Here is a 22,172-nt window from a genome sequence, read left to right as displayed (position 1 = left end):
AGAAACCTTTGGGGAGAGTTGATAATGTTCATATTATGGTTAACAATAACCTTGTCCCCGTTGATTTTGTTGTCTTGGATATTGAATGCAATGCATCTTGCCCCATTATATTGGGAAGACCTTTTCTTCGAACCGTTGGTGCTACTATTGATGTGAAGGAAGGTAATATTAAATATCAATTTCCTCTCAAGAAAGGTATGGAACACTTCCCTAGAAAGAGAATAAAGTTACCTTATGATTCTATTATTAGAACAAATTATGATGTTGATGCTTCATCTCTTGATGTTACTTGAGTTACACTTTCTGCGCCTAGCTGAAAGGCGTTAAAGAAAAGCGCTTATGGGAGACAACCCATGTTTTTACTACAGTATTTTTGTTTTATATTTGTGTCTTGGAAGTTTTTTACTACTGTAGAAACCTCTCCTTATCTTAGTTTTGAGTTTTGTTGTGCCAAGTAAAGTCTTTGATAGTAAAGTAAGTACTAGATTTGGATTACTGCGCAGTTCCAGATTTCTTTGCTGTCACGAATCTGGGTCTACTCTCCCTGTAGGTAGCTCAGAAAATTAAGCCAATTTACGTGCATGATCCTCAGATATGTACGCAACTTTCATTAAATTTGAGCATTTTCATTTGAGCAAGTCTGGTGGCCTAATAAAATCCATCTTTACAGACTGTTCTGTTTTGACAGATTCTGCCTTTTATTTCGCATTGCCTCTTTTGCTATGTTGGATGAATTTCTTTGATCCATTAATATCCAGTAGCTTTATGCAATGTCCAGAAGTGTTAAGAATGATTGTGTCACCTCTGAACATGTTAATTTTTATTGTGCACTAACCCTCTAATGAGTTGTTTCGAGTTTTTGGTCTGGAGGAAGTTTTCAAGGATCAAGAGAGGAGTATGATGCAATATGATCAAGGAGAGTGAAAGCTCTAAGCTTGGGGATGCCCCGGTGGTTCACCCCTGCATATTCTAAGAAGACTCAAGCGTCTAAGCTTGGGGGTGCCCAAGGCATCCCCTTCTTCATCGACAACATTATCGAGTTCCTCCCCCGAAACTATATTTTTATTCCGTCACATCTTATGCACTTTGCTTGGAGCGTCGGTTTGTTTTTGTTTTTGTTTTGTTTGAATAAAATGGATCCTAGCATTCACTTTATGGGAGAGAGACACGCTCCGCTGTAGCATATGGACAAGTATGTCCTTAGGCTCTACTCATAGTATTCATGGCGAAGTTTCTTCTTCGCTAAATTGTTATATGGTTGGAATTGGAAAATGCTACATGTAGTAATTCTAAAATGTCTTGGATAATTTGATACTTGGCAATTGTTGTGCTCATGTTTAAGCTCTTGCATCATATACTTTGCACCCATTAATGAAGAAATACTTAGAGCTTGCTAATTTGGTTTGCATATTTGGTTTCTCTAGAGTCTAGATAACATCTAGTATTGAGTTTTGAACAACAAGGAAGACGGTGTGGAGTCTTATAATGTTTACAATATGTCTTTTATGTGAGTTTTGCTGCACCGTTCATCCTTGTGTTTGTTTCAAATAACCTTGCTAGCCTAAACCTGGTATCGAGAGGGAATACTTCTCATGCATCCAAAATCCTTGAGCCAACCACTATGCCATTTGTGTCCACCATACCTACCTACTACATGGTATTTCTCCGCCATTCCAAAGTAAATTGCTTGAGTGCTACCTTTAAAATTCCATCATTCACCTTTGCAATATATAGCTCATGGGACAAATAGCTTAAAAACTATTGTGGTATTGAATATGTACTTATGCACTTTATCTCTTATTAAGTTGCTTGTTGTGCGATAACCATGTTTCGGGGACGCCATCAACTATTCTTTGTTGAATATCATGTGAGTTGCTATGCATGTCCGTCTTGTCTGAAGTAAGAGAGATCTACCACCTTTATGGTTAGAGCATGCATATTGTTAGAGAAGAACATTGGGCCGCTAACTAAAGCCATGAATCATGGTGGAAGTTTCAGTTTTGGACATATATCCTCAATCTCATATGAGAATAATAATTGTTGCCACATGCTTATGCATTAAAGAGGAGTCCATTATCCGTTGTCCATGTTGTCCCAGTATGGATGTCTAAGTTGAGAATAATCAAAAGCGAGAAATCCAAAATGCGAGCTTTCTCCTTAGACCTTTGTACAAAGCGGCATGGAGGTACCCCATTGTGACACTTGGTTAAAACATGTGCATTGCAAAGATCCGGTAGTCCAAGCTAATTAGGACAAGGTGCGGGCACTATTAGTATACTATGCATGAGGCTTGCAACTTGTAAGATATAACTTTCATAACTCATATGCTTTATTACTACCGTTGACAAAATTGTTTCATGTTTTCAAAATAAAAGCTCTAGCACAAATATAGCAATCGATGCTTTCCTCTTTGAAGGACCATTCTTTTTACTTTTATGTTGAGTCAGTTCACCTATTTCTCTCCACCTCAAGAAGCAAACACTTGTGTGAACTGTGCATTGATTCCTACATACTTGCATATTGTACTTGTTATATTACTCTATGTTGACAATTATCCATGAGATATACATGTTACAAGTTGAAAGCAACCGCTGAAACTTAATCTTCCTTTGTGTTGCTTCAATACCTTTACTTTGATTTATTGCTTTATGAGTTAACTCTTATGCAAGACTTATTGATACTTGTCTTGAAAGTACTATTCATGAAAAGTCTTTGCTTTATGATTCACTTGTTTACTCATGTCATTACCATTGTTTTGATCGTTGCATCCACTACATATGTTTACAAATAGTATGATCAAGGTTATGATGGCATGTCACTTCAGAAATTATCTTTGTTATCGTTTTACCTGCTCGGGACGAGCAGTAACTAAGCTTGGGGATGCTTGATACGTCTCCGACGTATCGATAATTTCTTATGTTCTATGCCATATTATTGATGATACCTACATGTTTTATGCACACTTTATGTCATATTCGTGCATTTTCCGGAACTAACCTATTAACAAGATGCCGAAGTGCCGATTGCTCGTTTTCGCTGTTTTTGGTTTCGTAAATCCTAGTAACAAAATATTCTCGGAATTGGACGAAATCAAGACCCGGGGGCCTATTTTGCCACGAACCTTCCGGAAGACCGAAGAGCATACGAAGTGGGGCCACGAGGTGGCCGGACCACAAGGCGGCGCGGCCAAGGGGGCTCGCGCCGCCCGTGGTGTGGGCCCCTCGTCAGCCCTCCGACTCTGCCCTTCCGCCTACTTAAAGCCTCCGTCGCGAAACCCCTGATGCGAAAAAACCACGATACGGAAAACCTTCTAGAGACGCCTCCGCCGCCAATCCCATCTCAGGGGATTCTGGAGATCTCCTCCGGCACCCTGCCGGAGAGGGGATTCATCTCTCGGAGGACTCTACACCGCCATGGTCGCCTCCGGAGTGATGAGTGAGTAGTTCACCCCTGGACTATGGGTCCATAGCAGTAGCTAGATGATTGTCTTCTCCTCATTGTGCTTCATTGTTGGATCTTGTGAGCTGCCTAACATGATCAAGATCATCTATCTCGTAATACTCTATGTTGTGTTTGTCGGGATCCGATGGATAGAGAATACCATGTTATGTTAATTATCAAGTTATTGCATATGTGTTGTTTATGATCTTGCATGCTCTCCGTTATTAGTAGAGGCTCTGGCCAAGTTGATGCTAGTAACTCCAAGAGGGAGTATTTATGCTCGATAGTGGGTTCATGCTCGCATTGACACTCGGGACGATGGATGAAAGTTCTAAGGTTGTGTTGTGTTGTTGCCACTAGGGATAAAACATTGATGCTATGTCCGAGGATGTAGTTATTGATTACATTACGCACCATACTTAATGCAATTGTCCGTTGTTAGCAACTTAATACTGGAGGGGTTCGGACGATAACCCGAAGGTGGACTTTTTAGGCATAGATGCGGTTGGATGGCGGTCTATGTACTTTGTCGTAATGCCCAATTAAATCTCACTATACTTATCATGACATGTATGTGCATTGTTATGCTCTCTCTATTTGTCAATTGCCCGACCGTAATTTGTTCACCCAACATGCTTTTATCTTATGGGAGAGACACCTCTAGTGAACTGTGGACCCCGGTCCATTCTTTTATACTCGAAATACAAATCTCTTGCAATACTTGTTCTTACTCGTTTTCTTGCAAACAATCATCTTCCACACAATTCGGTTAATCCTTTGTTACAGCAAGCCGGTGAGATTGACAACCTCACTGTTTCGTTGGGGCAAAGTACTTTGGTTGTGTTGTGCAGGTTCCACGTTGGCGCCGGAATCCCTGGTGTTGCGCCGCACTACATCCCGCCGCCATCAACCTTCAACGTGCTTCTTGGCTCCTCCTGGTTCGATAAACCTTGGTTTCTTTCTGAGGGAAAACTTGCTGCTGTGCGCATCATACCTTCCTCTTGGGGTTGCCCAACGAACGTGTGAAATACACGCCATCATTTGGTTATGGAGCAAGGAATTACAGGATAACTGCAAATCTGGAGCAAGACGAATACAGTTGTGAATGCTGCAAATTTACTAGAGATTGGTTGATTTGTTGCCATATAATAAAGGTTATGTCTGCTGTTGGTAAAGTAGAAGTAATGCCAGAACGTTACATTCTACCTAGGTGGTCAATTCCCCCTCCCGACATACGTATTCCTCAGATCGAACCCCAGCGAGATGCCGGCGGGCAAATTGTCTAGGAAGGAAATGAGGTTACTTCGCTATGGTAACCTCACTAAAGATTTCGCAAAACTAGCGGTTAATGCATGTGCTTCGAAAAAACAGATGAAGTGGCTAGGAAACATATGCGTGCAATGGAAGCTGAATTTGCAGCAATGAAGAAACAAGCGGCAGATGCATTGAAGAGAAAAAAGAAGCAGAAGGAAACAGTTCCTCCATGTGCAGAACATGCTGAAACTACAGAAAATCCTAGCAGCTCAACTGTTGGTGCTGAACATAATATGCATGTAAACAAGAAAGCTAGGGATCCACCTTTGACAGTAACAAAGGGAGGCCGGAGGAGAAGAGGAAGAAGAGTGGACTACATCTTAAACTCCGCAAAACCAACAAAATGTACAATTTGTGGGTCAAGCTTGCATAATCCAAGAGATTGTCCATCTAAGATTGCAATGAAAGAGAAGACACCAATTATTCAGCTTTTCCAATGATGAGGAAGTAAAAAATTGTGTCAGCACATGAGAAGTAGAAACAAAAGTTGGACAGAAAAATTTCTTGTACTGCTTGAGCCATATGGATCGAAGATGCAGGGTGTTTAGATTAGTGGTGTTTACTTGTGTTTCATTTTCTAGTATTGAGTTTACTGAAAACTACTTTGTGTTTCCCAAGTGAAAGATATATATGTTGATTTGCAATGTATGACCAGAAGCATAACACTCGGTGAACCGTGTTGTCTTGCATAAATAGAAGACACAAAAATGATTTGGGAAAAAACATTACATGAATTACCATTTTGTAAAACTTGTCATTTTTTTGGCTTTGAACTTGTTTCGCCATGAAATCTTGTTCTCCCACCAGTCAAGCCACTTGAAGCTGTATAGCATCTTGTATAGTGGCATTTCCTTTTGGTCGAAATGACCCAACTTTCTTCCATCCCATAACTCAATGCATTTCAACATTGAGTATCCACAATCACAACTAACGTGTGTTACAACAACAAGGAAATGCAAAAACAGTGTTAGTTTTTGAAGTTTTGCTAGAATGCAAATGTCTGAAAAAATGTAGACAAAAAAGAGAGAAAATATGGGGTAACTTACGTTGTAAGTTGTTTAGGAGATGGGATGTAAATCGTTTCATAGTTTTGAATTGATACATTTGACAGACTTGTAGTTTCGGCCCGGAGAGTCTTAACAGAATCAATTATGATTGCACTATCTTTCTTGAGCTTCTTGTCCCCAAGATTCCTCAAGGAATCAAAAATTTCGAACCTCTCAGCCTTGAGATTGAGGTTGATTAGGTAGTAGTGTCCACAAAACTACTTTGGATCGTCGATAGTAGATAAGTTCTGTAGTACAGGAAACATGACCTGCATATGTAACTCTGTCAACACAGTTGGAAGTTAAAAAGCAAACAACTATGTGGAGGGAAAAAAAGTAGTTTATGTAACCTGCTCTTTGTGGTCAAGACGGTTATTCTCTCGTGAATGAAAACACCCTCTTAATGTCCTTGCCGGTGAAGGCATGGTCTCGCAATTTGTTCTAGTCAGCAAGAATAGCAAGAAAATAGATCAGGATTTGAAGTAGCCTAAAATGATATTATTATGATCTTTTAAAAAAGGTTAACATGTTATCATGTACATAATAAAATTCAACAGAGTTACTTCTCAAAATTTAAAACAGATGTGTAACTGTGAAAAACATATGTATACAGGTTAGTTACATTTAACAGAGTCACTTCTCAAAATTTAACAGAGTTACATTTGATGAGAAGTATACAGGTTAGCTACAGACAAAACCAAGTTACAAATGGATTTGAGTTACTAAACATGGATATTAAAAAGGTGAGGGGGTTCTTATATGTAACACTTACAGCTATGATGAGAGGCATCACACATTTTTTCTGTGGCTCCAATTCTTTAGAGAGAACATGTAATCCAACCTCCATAGTCGAATTACTTATCCAACCTTCAGGTTGGACTGAATCAGCAAAATCTGGGACATGAACAAAATATGTTCCATAATCAACTATCAGGTGACCCTTCAGATGTGTCTTCTGTTTCGATCCATGCATACATATTCGGTTGTACATGTCAATTGATTCCTTTGTAATAGTTTCTTCAGCTTTTTTGCCCTGCTGAACATATGGAGATAATCTGCGTCTTTGCTGGCTTTATTACTCTTTTCTTGTGAGCCTGAGGAATAGGAGTTTTACTGGATGTTCCCTCTGAAGTTACATGTTCAGAAGTTACTTTCTGCTTTGCAGTGTCCTCAACTGAAGTAACATTCAAAGTGCAGCTGCTTGTTGGGAAATACTTCTCACCCACCATGGCTGCAAGCATTTCATAATCTTCAGCTGGTCCATAGAACTCATCCTCATTGCTTGAAGTAATCACAGGAAGCCCAGTGACAACCTCTTCTTTACCTTTATCATTTTCTTTGTTTGGACTATCAAACCCCAGATCAAATGATCTCCGCTTCCCCGGGCAGCCATAAACTTTGTCTCGTCCTTGTATGCAGTGATGTGTAAATCAAGCTTCTTTGTTGTCGTGTCATCGAGTAGGCCGAATGTTTTCTTCCCTTGTATGCTAGTCGCCACTTCAAACTTTCCATGGCTACCAGGAGTTGTAGTGTCGTTGTTGTTATTTCCAGTGTGAGGACTATATCTTCCTTCTTCTACATTGGCGTTTTCTCTGGAAATAAATATTGGGTTCAGACACGACTTTGATCTGGTAACTGGAATGACATCAGTATTGGTAGAACTTGCTGCCTTCAATGGAGACATTGATCTGGTTACAGGCCTCCTAGCAATGGTGGTCGGGCTTCCCTTCTGCAGAATAGGTGTAATCAAAGGTAATGTTGTAGTTTCATTTTCTTGGGTAGTATGCAAGTCCTTGATAGGATGAACAGGTGGTATGCACTGTTGATTAAGATTGACCACTGCGTCGGCTGCCCAAGACACTGATTTCTTTGTAATAGATGCCTCTTCAGGATGAACAGCAGATGCAACAGATCCTTCGAGAGGGGCATCGATCAACTTGGCGTGAATGGTTCTCGCATCAGACATGTCTATAGCTGGACAGTAAGTTGTTACTTTCCTGATGGCATGCACAGATGACCAGTCCTCGGTTTGCTTCAAGCATCCTCTTCCTGGTAATGCAAGTGTTCGTGACTCAGCTGTAGTTGGATGTGCACTCACTTCACATCCAATAAGATCATTACTTGACTGTGAATCAGAAGCATACAATCTCAAGTTTTCCAGAGCAGATATGGCAACCTTTTCTTCCACTTGCAAAGTCCCTCTGGTTTCCTGAGGAAGAATCACATATCTTGCCGCCTTGTTAGACGGTTCTGCATCGGAGTTCACATCGGCAGACTTCCTCTTCTTGTTTCCATTGGGTTCGCTTGGCCTTGGCATCTTCGTAGTTGTGACATTAGTTGCACCAACAGTGTCTTGATGCTGTTGTGGAACACAAACTACTTCTGGTGCTATCATCTGTTCGGGTACTGCATCGGAGTTCACATTGGCAGCCTTGATCTTCTTCTTTTGTTTGAGTTTGCTTGGCCTTGGCAGCTTACAAGTTGCGTCATTCACTGTTCGAGCTATGTTGTCATCCAGTAGTTGTGGTGCAGGCAAAACCACTTCTGATGCTTTTGTGAGTTCTTTGAGTACATGTGACTGAACCACCTTGCAAGGTAACTCATCATTTCTTCCTAAGTCATCTGATTGACGCTTCTGCTGCACAACTTGATTGCAATTCTTCCTCTTCCTGGGAACACAGACAAAATCATCATAATCACTGCCATATGCATTCTCCTTGCTTCCTTCGCCTTCACTTTCGCTTTCAAACCCAGACAAGTTGACTTGGTAATCAGAATCTGAACCATCAGTTTCCTCTCCCGAAAATTGCTTGTCGAGTCTTGTTCTCAGTTGGACCTCTTGAAGATGGTGTAGATCTGGTTGAAGATTTCTTCGTTTTTTAGCGATATTAATGGTTGAAACTTTCATCGAGAACTTTGCAATTGCTACATCAATTTCGCTATACATCTCTTGTGCAGACTTCCCTATACCTTGAGATTTCCTATTTTCGAAGGCAATATACATAGTTAGAATACAAGGATGTAGGGAAACATGGTAAGAAACAGTTTAAAAAGTTGGAAAAATGCTTGTGATGTGGTTGAGCTTACTTCTTCTCCGCAATCTGAGGGCGCATTTGCCTTAACGAAGTTCTCAATCATAATGGGTGTGCTTAGCATCAACACACCAGTGGTCCTGAAACATTTCTTCAGCTGAGGAAGGAAACATGGAAAATTAGTTAAAAATGAACCGGATAAAAAAAGAAGTAAAAATGCATGAAATCTTCGAAGTAACTTACAGGTAATCTTCCAAAAGACACGTCATCATTCAAGTCTTGTTCGATAGCTTGAGTTGCCGATTTGTTATCCCAGGCACATATTCTTGGACCATCTCGACTGACATTGACATCTTCGAGTATCCAGGTGAGTCAATGTAAAGAATCGCATGTCAAAAAGAAGCAGATGAAAAAATAGAAAGAGATGTAACATATAATACAAGTTGATAGTACATAAGTTAAATATGCTCACCTCCAAAAATGCCATGCAAGCTTTGAATGGATTTTTAACTCCCTTTGCCTTCGCTATCTCAATGAGGACATTGATCACAAATCGACACCAGTTGAGGTCTTTTATCTTTGATGGATCCATTATAGCTGGATAGCACTTGGGACAAACTCTAATACCAGTAGTTGGAGCTAGCACAGAGCAGACAACATACATCACCCATGTCATAAAGTACAAATCATCGCCTTTTACCATCGCCTTCGACTTAGTCTCGACATCCGTCAACTTTGGTTGCTTGCCATTGCCGAAACCAAGGGTATTCATAACAAATGAAGTAGCTTCGGAATCCACCTGTGTATAGAGCAGGATATTTTCCCAATGGTAAACCAAGAACCTTTTTGACAACTTCATCTGTTATTGGAATGCTTCCTCTGCCAGGAAAATCAAGAGAGCATGACTCATGGTTGACGCTGCCCATCAAGTAGTTGGAGAGATCTGGGTGCAACTTTGAACATTTTATGCCCAGGAAACTGCCAAACCCATTGTCTGAAATAAATTGACGATGACTTGCATTTTGACTCTTGTATAGTTTAACAACTTTCATTGGGGATGCTCTGTTAAAAAACAGATTGCTTGCATAAAGCACCAAGCATGTCAAATACCAGTACATACAAAAACAAGCCTGCAGGACAGGAAGAAAGTTACATCAAACCAAGCATGTTTACCTTTTTTTCCTTTTTCCTGGAAATTGTTTTTCAACATCTTTGGGTACACTATGAATCTCCGAAGGTAATTGTTTTTCAACATCCGGAACATCTCTCGGAGTCCTCTTTTTTGTGCTTGTACCGCAACCTTTTCCTTAGATTCTTAAATTTTGGGTGACCAGACCTTGGTGTTTTAACATTCTTCCGCATGACATGAACAGATTTTGGATTACTTGGATGAAAACCTTAAACACAAAACAAGTACCTAATAAAAAAAAGCACAAGAATAACTAAACTTACGATAAGGCGTCATAATGATCCCAATTGTTAGCACAAGAATGGAGCGAAAATAAGCAACTACCCGACAAAAGGCAAAGTAACATTCAGCAAAAATAACATTCATGTAGTGAATCTGTAACAAAGAAAAGTAAGTTCACCGAATTATCAAAATTCTCAAATCAAATTCAGTTTACTTTTCATGCAACTTCATAAAACACACGAGTTACTTCAAAAAAAGGAGTAGGCAACATAGTTACTTCGGACAAAAATCCTAACAACACCACCTAATGCTGAATCTACAAAAGTAACTTATAATGTTATGTACATGTACTGAAACACACATGCCAGAAGCACAAATAACAATGAAAAACATTGAGTTACTTGCCATAAGCACAAATAACAATGAGTTACTTCTACAATCAAAACATCTTTATGTTACTTGTAACAATGAAAAAACAGTTAGTTACTTCTAACTAAGTTTACAAAAGCATGTATACAACATAAGTTAACCCTGCAGCGACACCAAATACTTCTTCATTGCATAATTACTTCTACATTTTCATAGTTCAAGTCAGATGGATTACTAAACATTGCTGAGTACAATGCGGCAGGTTAAAACATGAATGCTGAAAACACACCAAAACTTGAACTCAACCATGGATTACCTTGTGAACCTGAACACACTTCCTGGACGAACTTGGAAGGAAGTCAAATCATATGTTGGAGGTGAACTTGGAGGTGAACTTGACGCCCACGAGGACTGCAGTGCGAGCTTGATCGAAGATGAAATCCCTACAAAAACGATGAAGATGGCCAGGGTCACAAATTCGTGAACACAAAAGCGAGAGGGGTCGTCCCGGATGAACATAGGTTGCGCCTCACCAATCTACGCCCGAAAATACGAGCGAATCATGGCCGGCGACGACTACTGCGGTTCGAGAAATGAAATCAAGTGGAGAATATGGCAGGAAATGGCAAATCGAAACTCACCCGCTTCGATACGGAGGGTCGAAGTTGCAGAGGAACCTCCGCCTCTTCACGCCTCACCGGAACCCGCAGCGAAATCGTCGCCGGCGACGAGTTTGGTGCGAGGAAGACGGCCACGAAATTCCTCACCCTTCAAGCCACCGGAACTACCAAATCCACCCAACCCCGCTTCGATACGTAGATTCGAAGATGCAGAGAACCACCTCTCAGCCGGAAACCACAGCGAATCGCCCGCCGGCGACGAGGTTGGTGCAAGGAAGGCGGCCACGAAATTCCTCTCCCTTCAAGCCGCCGGACCTACCAAATCCACCCACCCCCTCTTCGATACGTCGATTGGAGATGCAGAGACCACCTCTCAGCCGGAAAACCGAGCGAATCGGCCGCCGGCGACGAGGTTATCGCGAGCGGCTCGGGGGAGCGAATGGGGATTTGGTCTCTCTCTTCGGGCGAGCAAATTCGAATCGACGCGTGTGCCGCAAACGACGCGCGTCTGTCTCCGTGGCCGTGGGTCCCCACCACGTGAGCAGGAGGAAGATGGAAACAGACGCGAGCCGTCCGATCGGAATCGCGCGGCCTCGGCGCGTGAGCACGCTGTAAGTCACACAGTGGTCAGCCAAGAGTTAGATTTTGCGTTCTTTTATATGGGGCTTCAAGAGAAATATGCTGACTACTGAAAGAGCTGACGATTTGGTACTTGTGCATAACAATTCGTGTCTGAAGCATTTGAAGCTTGACGAATCTTCTTCCATTGTCTTGTAGTTGAGATCATGCTGCCTTTTCTTGCTGTGGCATCTTGTTTAGAATTAATATTACCGGTTAGATGGACTGATTTATTTCATATATTCTTAGTCATATTTTATTTACTATTTCTTGTTAAATTATGCGAAAATTGCTTGTATTTCCCAGACATTATAAGACAAACATCGGTGCAGCTCGTCGTACCCGATGCAGTAAACTTATCCATTATATTATCTAAACATTGCGACAGAACTGCAGGCAGTGAGCACAAGTCAGTGCCATCTCTCCAGGCTCCCAATCCTTCGCCGGTGCGCCCAAAGCCCATACGACGCCCAGACCACCCACCAGAAACACTTGTATTCCATCCAGAAAAAAAGAACTCACTGTTTTTAAAACCACCCACTAACCCAAATAATTCACCACAACTGGTTACAACCTCCCTGCCTATTAAACCAACCTTCCTTCTTCTTCAACCCGCACACCCCAAGCGGAGGGAAGAGCCAGAACTCCAAACAGAGCAGAGCAAACAGCACGCACACACACAAGCGCTCCACACAGAAACGGCATCGGCCATGGCCAACATGGCATTGCTCTCCCTGGCCACGGCGTTACTAACAGCGTCGTCTGCGGTCACCGGAGCGTCCTGGAGTCCGCGGCCGGAGGCCGACCGCGTGACCGGGCTCCCTGGGCAACCGGAGGTCGGGTTCAAGCACTACGCCGGCTACGTCGACGTCGGGACGGGCGGCGACAGGGCGCTCTTCTACTGGTTCTTCGAGGCCGAGAAGGAGCCCGAGAAGAAGCCCCTGCTACTGTGGCTCAACGGAGGTACACGCGCATGCGTTCAGTTCAGTTCGTCCCTAGCTCTGCATCTCTTGTTTGCTGCCCAGCCCACTTGTGATTCTTGCTTCTGTTTCCCGTATTTGAAACGAACTGCCTCAACCATTTTAGTATTACTGCCGTATCATGCGAAAATTGCAGGCGGCAAGTGCGTCTATCTGTTGCAACTTGCAAATTTGGACAACGTATACGCAATTTCCTGGCATAATAGAGGGCTTTCAGTTCCTAACTTTTGCTTGCGTTGTGGTAAGTTACTAGAAACAGCACCAAGAGGAGGATAGATGCAACAAACCCGAGGCAAAATCTTAGACTTCGATTGACATGCTCTTTCTCTCTCTTGCCGCCGTTGGCATTTGGGAAGTCCTATTCGGAAAGCTCGAGAGCGCAGGCCGGGGGCCCTGCGACCACCCTGTCGCATGCAACGGCCGGGAGAACGATGCTTTCCGGCAGTAAAAGCTCCAAAGCGAAGGCGCCAGAATCCACACATGCATCCCGATCTCGGAGCAGTAGGGAGCATAGCCTCGCGGCGCAGGAAAGACGCTGCAAAAGATGGCAAAAGGATGTAAAAGAAGGCGCAAGGCAGCGCTACAGGGAGAGCTAGCAAAGCAGATCCTGCTTGGAAGAAGAAGCTAGCTTAATTAGCCTGCGCCGACGAGCGACAGGGACAGAGGGGCCGTGGCGGTTTTCTTCTGCATTCCTGCCCTGTAGCACTGTTAGATCACGGCTCATCGTCGTCTCTCTCTGCCGTCGTCCTTTACTCCCTGGGCAATCGGCGCCCACATGGTTCTAGAGCGGCAAATGGGGCACCACCAAAGGACGTGCAGTGATGCGATTAAGGAAAAAATAAAAGATAGAGAGGAGAGATGCCTTGATCTGGATCCTTGTGGACTTTAGAAAGATTAATTCCTGCTATTTTTCGAAAACACAATACAGATGAAGACGCTTATACTCCCACACCCTACCCTATGAGCATCTCTGAGTTTAAAAACTTCATCCGATGGATTTTGAGGTTAACGAAGTCACCACAGGCACCTCGCTGTCGACAGAAAGATTGCCTCGCACAGAAAAATATTTCACATTTATGAGACACCAAAGCGTCAAAGCTAGAGTTTAAAACCACATGCTAGTTCTCAACGGTTAATTAAAGGTAAATTCCTGCTACTCCATGAGCATGTGTTCGTATAAAACTATTGGGAATTGGGAATATCTCGTAAGTGTTACGGTCTGATGTTACACCTTTGTCCGGGTATCTAACACATATTAGTGTCAGGGTTGTCAGTGTTAATCTTACTGTTTACTAGGAAGATGCTCCACTTGGGACAAGCATGGATATTTCTCGCAGGATAAGAAAACAGTGATGTGAAGTGTCAGAGTAGATAAGTAGTAGAGCGTGGAGGTGGAGATGACTCAGATGAGGGTCTTTGACGTTTTGTTGACCGGCAGATGACGCCACAGAATAGTACTTGGCAAATCAGCTGTCTCATCTTCATGTCCTTGCCTTTGCATGATTAGATTAACATTTCTCTCTGAACTACAGTATACTAACTTAGTTACAGTATGCATAGCCTAAGCACCTAGACTAAACTATTCGATAGCCCCATCTGGCACCGTCGATAAGTGCGGTGCAGTTTTGAATTTTTAGTGCTATAATTCTTGTCATGATTTGAACTTAGATTTGAACAGAAACCACAAAAACGAAATGGAATGGAGGGAGCATCTGTATGATTTACTGTTAACAAAATTGTTGTTTAAACGCGCCATTGCAGGGCCCGGGTGCTCTTCCATCGCCTACGGCGCCGCCCAGGAGCTGGGACCGTTTCTGGTGAGGGGCTACGGCGAGAGGCTCACTCGCAATCCCTACGCGTGGAACAAAGGCAAACACACAAGGCCATATTAGTCCATCCTTGCTAAATTCCATTGGATCATGTCTGATCTCACAATTGCAATTCGCCACATATATCGGTGTTCGATTTCAGCTGTGAACCTGCTGTTCCTGGAATCGCCGGTTGGCGTGGGGTTCTCCTACACGAATAAGACGTCGGACCTGAAGCAGCTGGGCGACCGCGTGACGGCGGAGGACTCGTACACCTTCATGCTCAACTGGCTCGACAAGTTCCCGGAGTTCAAGACCCGCGAATTCTACATCTCCGGGGAGAGCTATGCTGGTACACGTGCAGCCCAACCTCTTTTCTTATGTTAAGCTACATGCATCGTAATCTGTTGCTAAAGATAATCTGTTGCTGAAGCTGCCTTGATACGCTTCTTTTTGCAGGGCACTACGTCCCGCAGCTCGCAGATCGCATCTACGAGGGGAACAAAGCGGCGAGCAGGGACAGGATCATCAACCTCAAAGGTTTCATGGTAAGCAAGCTCCTCCCCCGAAACAGGACATATAGGCCCGTCTTATGCTAGCAATCATGCCATAAGATTGCTATATAACTGGCACGTAAACCAGCCTCTGACGCAGCAAATGGAACAAAATTAGTGTCCTAAAAAGATCCCAAAAGATAAAGAGGAAAAGAGCGTACCCCGGAGAGAAAAGATTCAGTGCTGTCAAAAGAAGATTATTCCAAAGATGAGCACGAGCGTGCATACGGACTTGCTATATACTCCCGCTCTACGTATCTTTTGCTCGCTTTAGCTGACAGCCAACTGTTTGCGTCAAACCTTTTTTCACTGCGCGCGCGCGGTAATAATTTCAGCGTGCCCCTGTGAAAGCTGACGAGCACACCTGCTTTTGTACTTGAAGCTGACACGATTTCACTTGCACCGTTGCGCTTGCTCACATCAAGATGCAAATGGTCCGATCCGGGTTGGCCCTGTTATTGGACCCCTGGACCTGTAGAAAAAACAAAGGTTATAGGTTCGGACCGAACCTCGTGTACTAGGGTAGTGGGTAACCCAGGTTCGACCCCTTTGCTGCTACTGAAGTACCGCTGCAGGGCTGCGTGGCTTGCTTCGCTGCTTGCTCCGGGTGCTTGTGTAGGATAATTGGCTGCTGCTTAGATGGAAGCGGATCAAGATATCAATTCACTGACTGTATGCATAATCCAATCAGAACACAATTGAAAAATTAGCAAATAATTGCTTGATGAATTTGTCTCACAAGCAGAGGGAGTGGATCATGTCTTATTCTGGCAGTGGCGGTAGGGTCCCGTAACTTGCAGAACATTGCAGGATGCAGCTGCAGTGACACTAGCAGTGGGAAGAATGCGATGGTGGCGGCCATGGGCGCTGCTGGTTTGGTGCTATTGATGAGCTCCAGCACGCGGAGGGTCTCCGACGGGAGACAATTCAGGTGAAGCCAGCAGATTCGATCTCCTGCATCATGAGATCTTTCTCCTCTCGAATTGCATGGAGCATCCAACCATGAAATCAACTGCAGCAATCCGAAGTCCTTCGACGCCACACGCCCATGGCCGCCGCACCCGCTGGCCTGGCCGCCGACGAGCAACCGGCTACCCTGTTCCCCGCAGCCACTGGCCGCGATTGGATAAGGCATCTTTTGCGGTGCGGTGCGACCCTAGGGCCAACAGGCTCCGACCCTCTTTGACCCTGCGTTTAGATGGGCCGGACCTTTATCCTGATGGTGCCAAAAATCAGGGGCGGTCCAACGGTCCAATGGGTCGGACCGGACCACCTACATCTATATGCTCACATGGTGGTGCGTGTGAATTGACTAGCTAATGATTGCTGGAGCAGATCGGGAACGCGGTGATCAACGACGAGACTGACCAGCTGGGCATGGTGGAGTACGCGTGGAGCCACGCCATCATCTCCGACGAGCTCCACGCGGCGGTGACGCGGGAGTGCGACTCCTTCAGGGAGGAGGCCGACGGCGGGAGGCCGGGCAAGGGCTGCTCGCCGGCGGTGAAAGCGTTCATGGGCGCCTTCGATGACATCGACATCTACAGCATCTACACCCCGACGTGCCTGGCGTCCGCCCCCTCGCCGGCCGGCAACTCCTCGGCGGCGCGCCGGCCGTCCAGGCTCGTCGCCGCGCCCCGGCTCTTCTCCCAGCACGTACGTTCGTCAGTCTGTGATCGAGTGATAGTATCTTCAAGATGCGCGCCGTGATTGTTGAAGTAAGTGTCTTGTCGTGGTGGCGTACGATTGCAGGAGGCATGGCACATGATGAGGCGTGCGCCGGCGGGGTTCGACCCGTGCACGGAGGCGTACGTGACCAAGTATTTTAACCGCCGGGACGTGCAGAGCGCGCTCCACGCCAACAGGACAAGCCTGGCGTACCCGTACTCGACCTGCAGGTGCGCAAAGCTCTCTTTTTTTTTGAAAAGGAAAAAACCCGGCTTGCATCGTGATGATGCACACAGCCTTTTATTAAGAAAACAGTAATCGTTGTTCAGTACTTATTACATCTCAAAAATCGCCTAAAGTCGATACAAAAATCAACCAGCGAAAAAAGGAAAACAACAGGAGCCGACTATGCATCCTCTAGTCGACTAATATCTTGCACAGCGCACCCGGCACAAGATATCCTGAGCGACCGTCTGGAGCCGTGTGCATCCAGAAGCCATGACATCCCGTTGCTCTGGTGGTGAGAGGAGAGCCCAGAGTTGGATCCAATGCACCATGGTGAAGATAACCTGTAAAAAATTGAAATTTTTCTTGTTGTTAAAGATTATATCATTGCGGCATCTCCATATTGACCAACATAAGGCTGATACACCAATGCGTATTAAAACCTTGGATTGTTTGTCAACTCTTTTTAACCAATTTCCAAACATATTTGTAATATTGGTTGGTGGAGGGAGATTATGAGTAAAATTAACACTTCGCCATATTAGTTTAGCAAATGGGCATGTTAGGAATAAGTGTTCTACCGTCTCTTGTTCTCCGCAAAAAAATACATTTAGTACACCCAGACCATTGTCTCTTTGCTAAATTATCTTTTGTCAATAGCACCTTATTACTCAGAAACCACATAAAAATTTTAATTTTTAGGGGGATTTTCATTTTCCAAAGATATTTTCGCAAGTATGTTGTATGATCATTCATAAGATCCTCATACATAGATTTGACTGTAAACAACCCATTAGTTGTTAGTTTCCACATAAAATAGTCCGGTTCATTATTTAAATTGACCATCATTAATCTTTGGCATAAGTGTAGCCACGCCGTCCATTTATTACCAGATAGCACACGTCTGAAACCAATGTTTAGTGGTGCTTGTGCCAATACATGAGCCACTAACACATTCTTATGGTTCACAATATTATATAAAGATGGGTATTGAGTAGCTAATGAGGATTCTCCTAACCAAATATCTTCCCAAAATCTTGTCGTAGCACCATTTCCAATTTTAAAATATCCTTTACGAAAAAAATCGTCTTTTACCCGCATAAGTCCCTTCCAAAAAGGGAATCGATCGGTTTTGCCTGCACCTCAGCAAGGGTTTTTTGGCTGAGGTATTCATTATGTAGCAACTCTTGCCACACCCCTTCCTCATTTAGTAGTTTAAAGAGCCATTTACTCAATAAACATCTATTTTTGAGTTCAAGAACCTCAATACATAAACCTCCTTGATCTTTTGGTCGGCAGATTATGTTCCATCTTGTGAGTCTATATTTTCTCTTAGCTTCATCGGCTGCCGGAAGAATCTAGACCTATAAAAATCAAGACGCTTCCTCACCCCAACGGGTATTTCCAGGAACGATAACATGGACATTGGAAGACTTGTTAAAACAGAATTGATAAGTACTAATCGATCGCCATACGATAACAATTTTCCTTTCCAGCATCCCAATTTACCTTCAAATCGGGTCTTCACTGGATACCAATCTGAATTTTTAAGCTTCCTAAAATGAATTGGAATTCCTAAGTATCTAAAAGGTAACTCCCCAATATCACATCCAAAAATTTGTTTGTAATGTTGCTCTTCCTCCTTGGCTTTTCCGAAACGAGAAAATCTCACTTTTATGAAAATTAATCTTGAGGCCCGATAATTCTTCAAACAAACATAGAATTAGCTTCATATTTACCGCTTTCTGCAAGTCATGTTCTAAAAACAAAATTGTATCATCAGCATATTGTAGGATAGATAGTCCTCCCTCGACAAGATGAGGAATAAGACCTCCCACTTGGCCATCCTCCTTTGCTCTTTCGATTAAAATAGCAAGCATATCTGCTATTATGTTAAAAAGCATTGGAGATAATGGGTCACCCTGTCTGACTCCTTTTTTTGTTTGAAAATAGCGACCAATGTCATCATTTACTTTAACACCAACACTTCCTCCTTGCATAAAAGATTCAATTAACTTACACCATCCATTATCAAAACCTTTCATTCGCATGGACTGTTGTAAAAAGGACCACTTGACCTTGTCATATGCCTTCTCAAAATCAATTTTTAAAAGAACACCATCCATTTTCTTACTATGTAATTCATGAATTGTTTCATGCAAAATTACCACCCCCTCTAGAATGTTACGACCCGGCATAAATGCCGACTGAGTAGGTTTTATCACTTTTGGGGCAATCCCCGTAATGCGATTTGTCGCTATCTTAGTGAATATTTTGAAACAAACATTTAGAAGGCAAATAAGCCTATATTGTTAAATCTGAAATGCGTCCTGTATCTTTGGAAGTAAAGTAATAACACCAAAATTCAGTTTGTACAGGGGCAAATCCCCTGAAACAAGTTGATCAAATAGTGCCATAATGTCAGTTTTAATTACTTCCCAGAACATTTGATAAAACTTCCCAGGTGCGCAAAGCTCTCTCTCTCTCTATATATACTTCCATTCCTGCTCTCCCTTCCCTATCCTGGCACGCAGTTAATAATGTAATACTGTACACCACACCAGCTGTCATTACATGTTACTCCTAATGACAGACTCCCCGTACTCATATCTGACGTTGCAACTTGCAGCTGCACTGCATTCATTCGTATGTGTCGCACGTGGTGCACTGCCCATACGTCTTGCTTATCGTCTCATCTCTGCTGCACAGTTTTTTACAATGTTTTGTACTACTAGGATGAGTATATTCAGTAATCACAATGGACCAACTGTTGCAGCGCGGTGATAAGTAAGTGGAACGACTCGCCGGCGACGGTGCTCCCCGTCCTGAAGAAGCTCATGGCCGCCAGACTGCGCATCTGGGTCTACAGGTACTACTCCGCCTAGCTACTCCGTCACCAACATTGTCAATCTGGATCCTTCTCACGTGCAATCTACAATGTGGCTCAGCGGGGACACGGATGGTAGGGTGCCGGTGACGTCGACGCGGTACAGCATCAACGCCATGAAGCTGCGGCAGCGGGAGAGGACCAAGGGGATGGGCGGGTGGCGGGCGTGGTTCTACCGGCAGCAGGTGGCCGGGTGGGCGGTGGAGTACGAGGAGGGGTTGACGCTGGTCACCGTGCGCGGCGCCGGCCACCAGGTGCCGCTCTTCAAGCCCGCCAGCTCCCTCGCCATGCTCTACCACTTCCTCCGCGGCCAGCCACTGCCCAACACCTCGCGCCCACGCTAGCTACACACACGATCTGCTGCACAAGTGCTGCTTGGTCGAATGTTTGCTTAGCTTAGATTACCTTCTGAGGTAGAATGGACTTCTTTGGGTAGCGTTGTCGCATGGTGTAACTTACGATGATATGGGACTCCGTGGGAAGATTAGGTGTAGCGTTCCTTCAAAGGATTTCCAGGACACTGCCATGTAGTATCCGTACACAAGGTGGTAAGCTGCAGAAAAGAACTTGTCAAGGAAAGAAATAAACGCAAGGCTGATCATGCCGTCAGAAAATACACATTTTCATTCTCAAAGAAGCTAAGCAGATAACGTTCAGATTCGTTCCTAGGACCAATTTATCAGTCATCGTTTCCCAACATAAGGACCACCGTAAGGCTGGGTATAACAAAAGTTAAATGTCACCTGTCTATTGTCAATGCTTTCCACAGCATGAGAACATGGCACATTGTTCCCAAAAAAAATGGCACCGGACCTTTAGACATCGCTTTACTTATCAACACCCTTACCAACGAATCGAGTAAATGCAGGGTAATACAAAATAATGTGCTAAGAGCATCCCCACTCGTTGGCGCTCCCCACGTCCAAATCCGGCGAAATTTTCGTCCGGATTGGAGGAAGATTTGGCGTGGGGAGGAGTAGTTTCCCAGTCGTGTGCTCCCCAAGCGGCGTTTCTCGGGGAAAAAGAGGATGACTCGGGGAATCCGGACGAAAGAGGAGACACGTGGGCGTGGGCGGTTGGTTTAGCTTCATCCGGAGTCCCCGGGATACCCCCGGAAAACCGAGGATGGCATGGGGAGTCCGGACGAAAATAGGCTCAAATCCAGACCAAAATGAGGAACCGGGGGCCTGACTGGGCCGTTTTTCGCCGTCCGGATGAAAAAAAGTGGCCGTGGGGGGCTTTGTGGGGAGACGAGTGGAGATGCTCTAACATGCGGGGATTGACAATGTCAGTAGGATCGACTATACAGTATAAGGCTTAGAGCATCTTTAGCCGTCTCTCCGACGAGGCCCTCAGGCAGCCTTTTTTTTTCTTCATCCAGACGGCGTTATTACGCCCCCGGTTCCATGTTTTCGCCCGGAATAAGCCTTAATTCACCTGGAGAGCCCAGGCCATCCCCGGCTTCCCGAGGCCCGGTCGGGGACTCCGGACGAAACATAAACACGTGAAACGTCGAGCGGTCCCGTGGTATCGACTACAGAAAGGGTAGTTCCCTCCATTTATTTCGTTTTCCCTCCAAAATGCGCCGCATATACCAATTTTCCCGCCGAATTTTGAAGGAGCTACCGCCATTCCCCCACGGTTGCAGCTCCTCCTCTTTCCTTCCACCACCATGCCGCCGAAGAAGATCGCCAACGACGACGCGCCGAAGGCGAGGAAGCCACGGGCACCAAAAGAGAGGCCACCGGGCTGGACACACGCAAGGTGGGTGGCGGATGTGGAGCGGCATGATGGCGTGTATTTCACACGTTCGTTGGGCAACCCCAAGAGGATGGTATGATGCGCACAGCAGCAAGTTTTCCCTCAGAAAGAAACCAAGGTTTATCGAACCAGGAGGAGCCAAGAAGCACGTTGAAGGTTGATGGCGGCGGGATGTAGTGCGGCGCAACACCGGGGATTCCGGCGCCAACGTGGAACCTGCACAACACAACCAAAGTACTTTGCCCCAACGAAACAGTGAGGTTGTCAATCTCACCGGCTTGCTGTAACAAAGGATTAACCGTATTGTGTGGAAGATGATTGTTTGCGAGAGAAAACGAGTAAAACAAGTATTGCAGCAGATTTGTATTTCAGTATTAAAGAATGGACCGGGGTCCACAGTTCACTAGAGGTGTCTCTCCCATAAGATAAAAGCATGTT

General features: G+C 44.4%; 1 protein-coding gene across 1 annotated transcript; it reads left to right on the top strand.

Moving 5' to 3' along the window:
- The first annotated feature begins 12,561 nt into the window (after positions 1-12,561).
- Positions 12,562-20,317, top strand: LOC124674684 (serine carboxypeptidase-like 35). The gene is made up of 8 exons (XM_047210730.1): positions 12,562-12,814; positions 14,593-14,700; positions 14,803-14,991; positions 15,099-15,187; positions 16,529-16,849; positions 16,946-17,091; positions 19,863-19,955; positions 20,035-20,317. The coding sequence occupies exons 1-8, from the start codon at positions 12,562-12,564 to the stop codon at positions 20,315-20,317; spliced, it is 1,482 nt and encodes a 493-aa protein (XP_047066686.1).
- Positions 20,318-22,172: the final 1,855 nt, after the last annotated feature.

This window comes from Lolium rigidum, chromosome 7 (genome assembly GCF_022539505.1).
Source record: "Lolium rigidum isolate FL_2022 chromosome 7, APGP_CSIRO_Lrig_0.1, whole genome shotgun sequence".
Classification (NCBI taxonomy): Eukaryota; Viridiplantae; Streptophyta; class Magnoliopsida; order Poales; family Poaceae; genus Lolium; species Lolium rigidum.
This window is presented reverse-complemented; position numbering and strand designations above follow the sequence as displayed.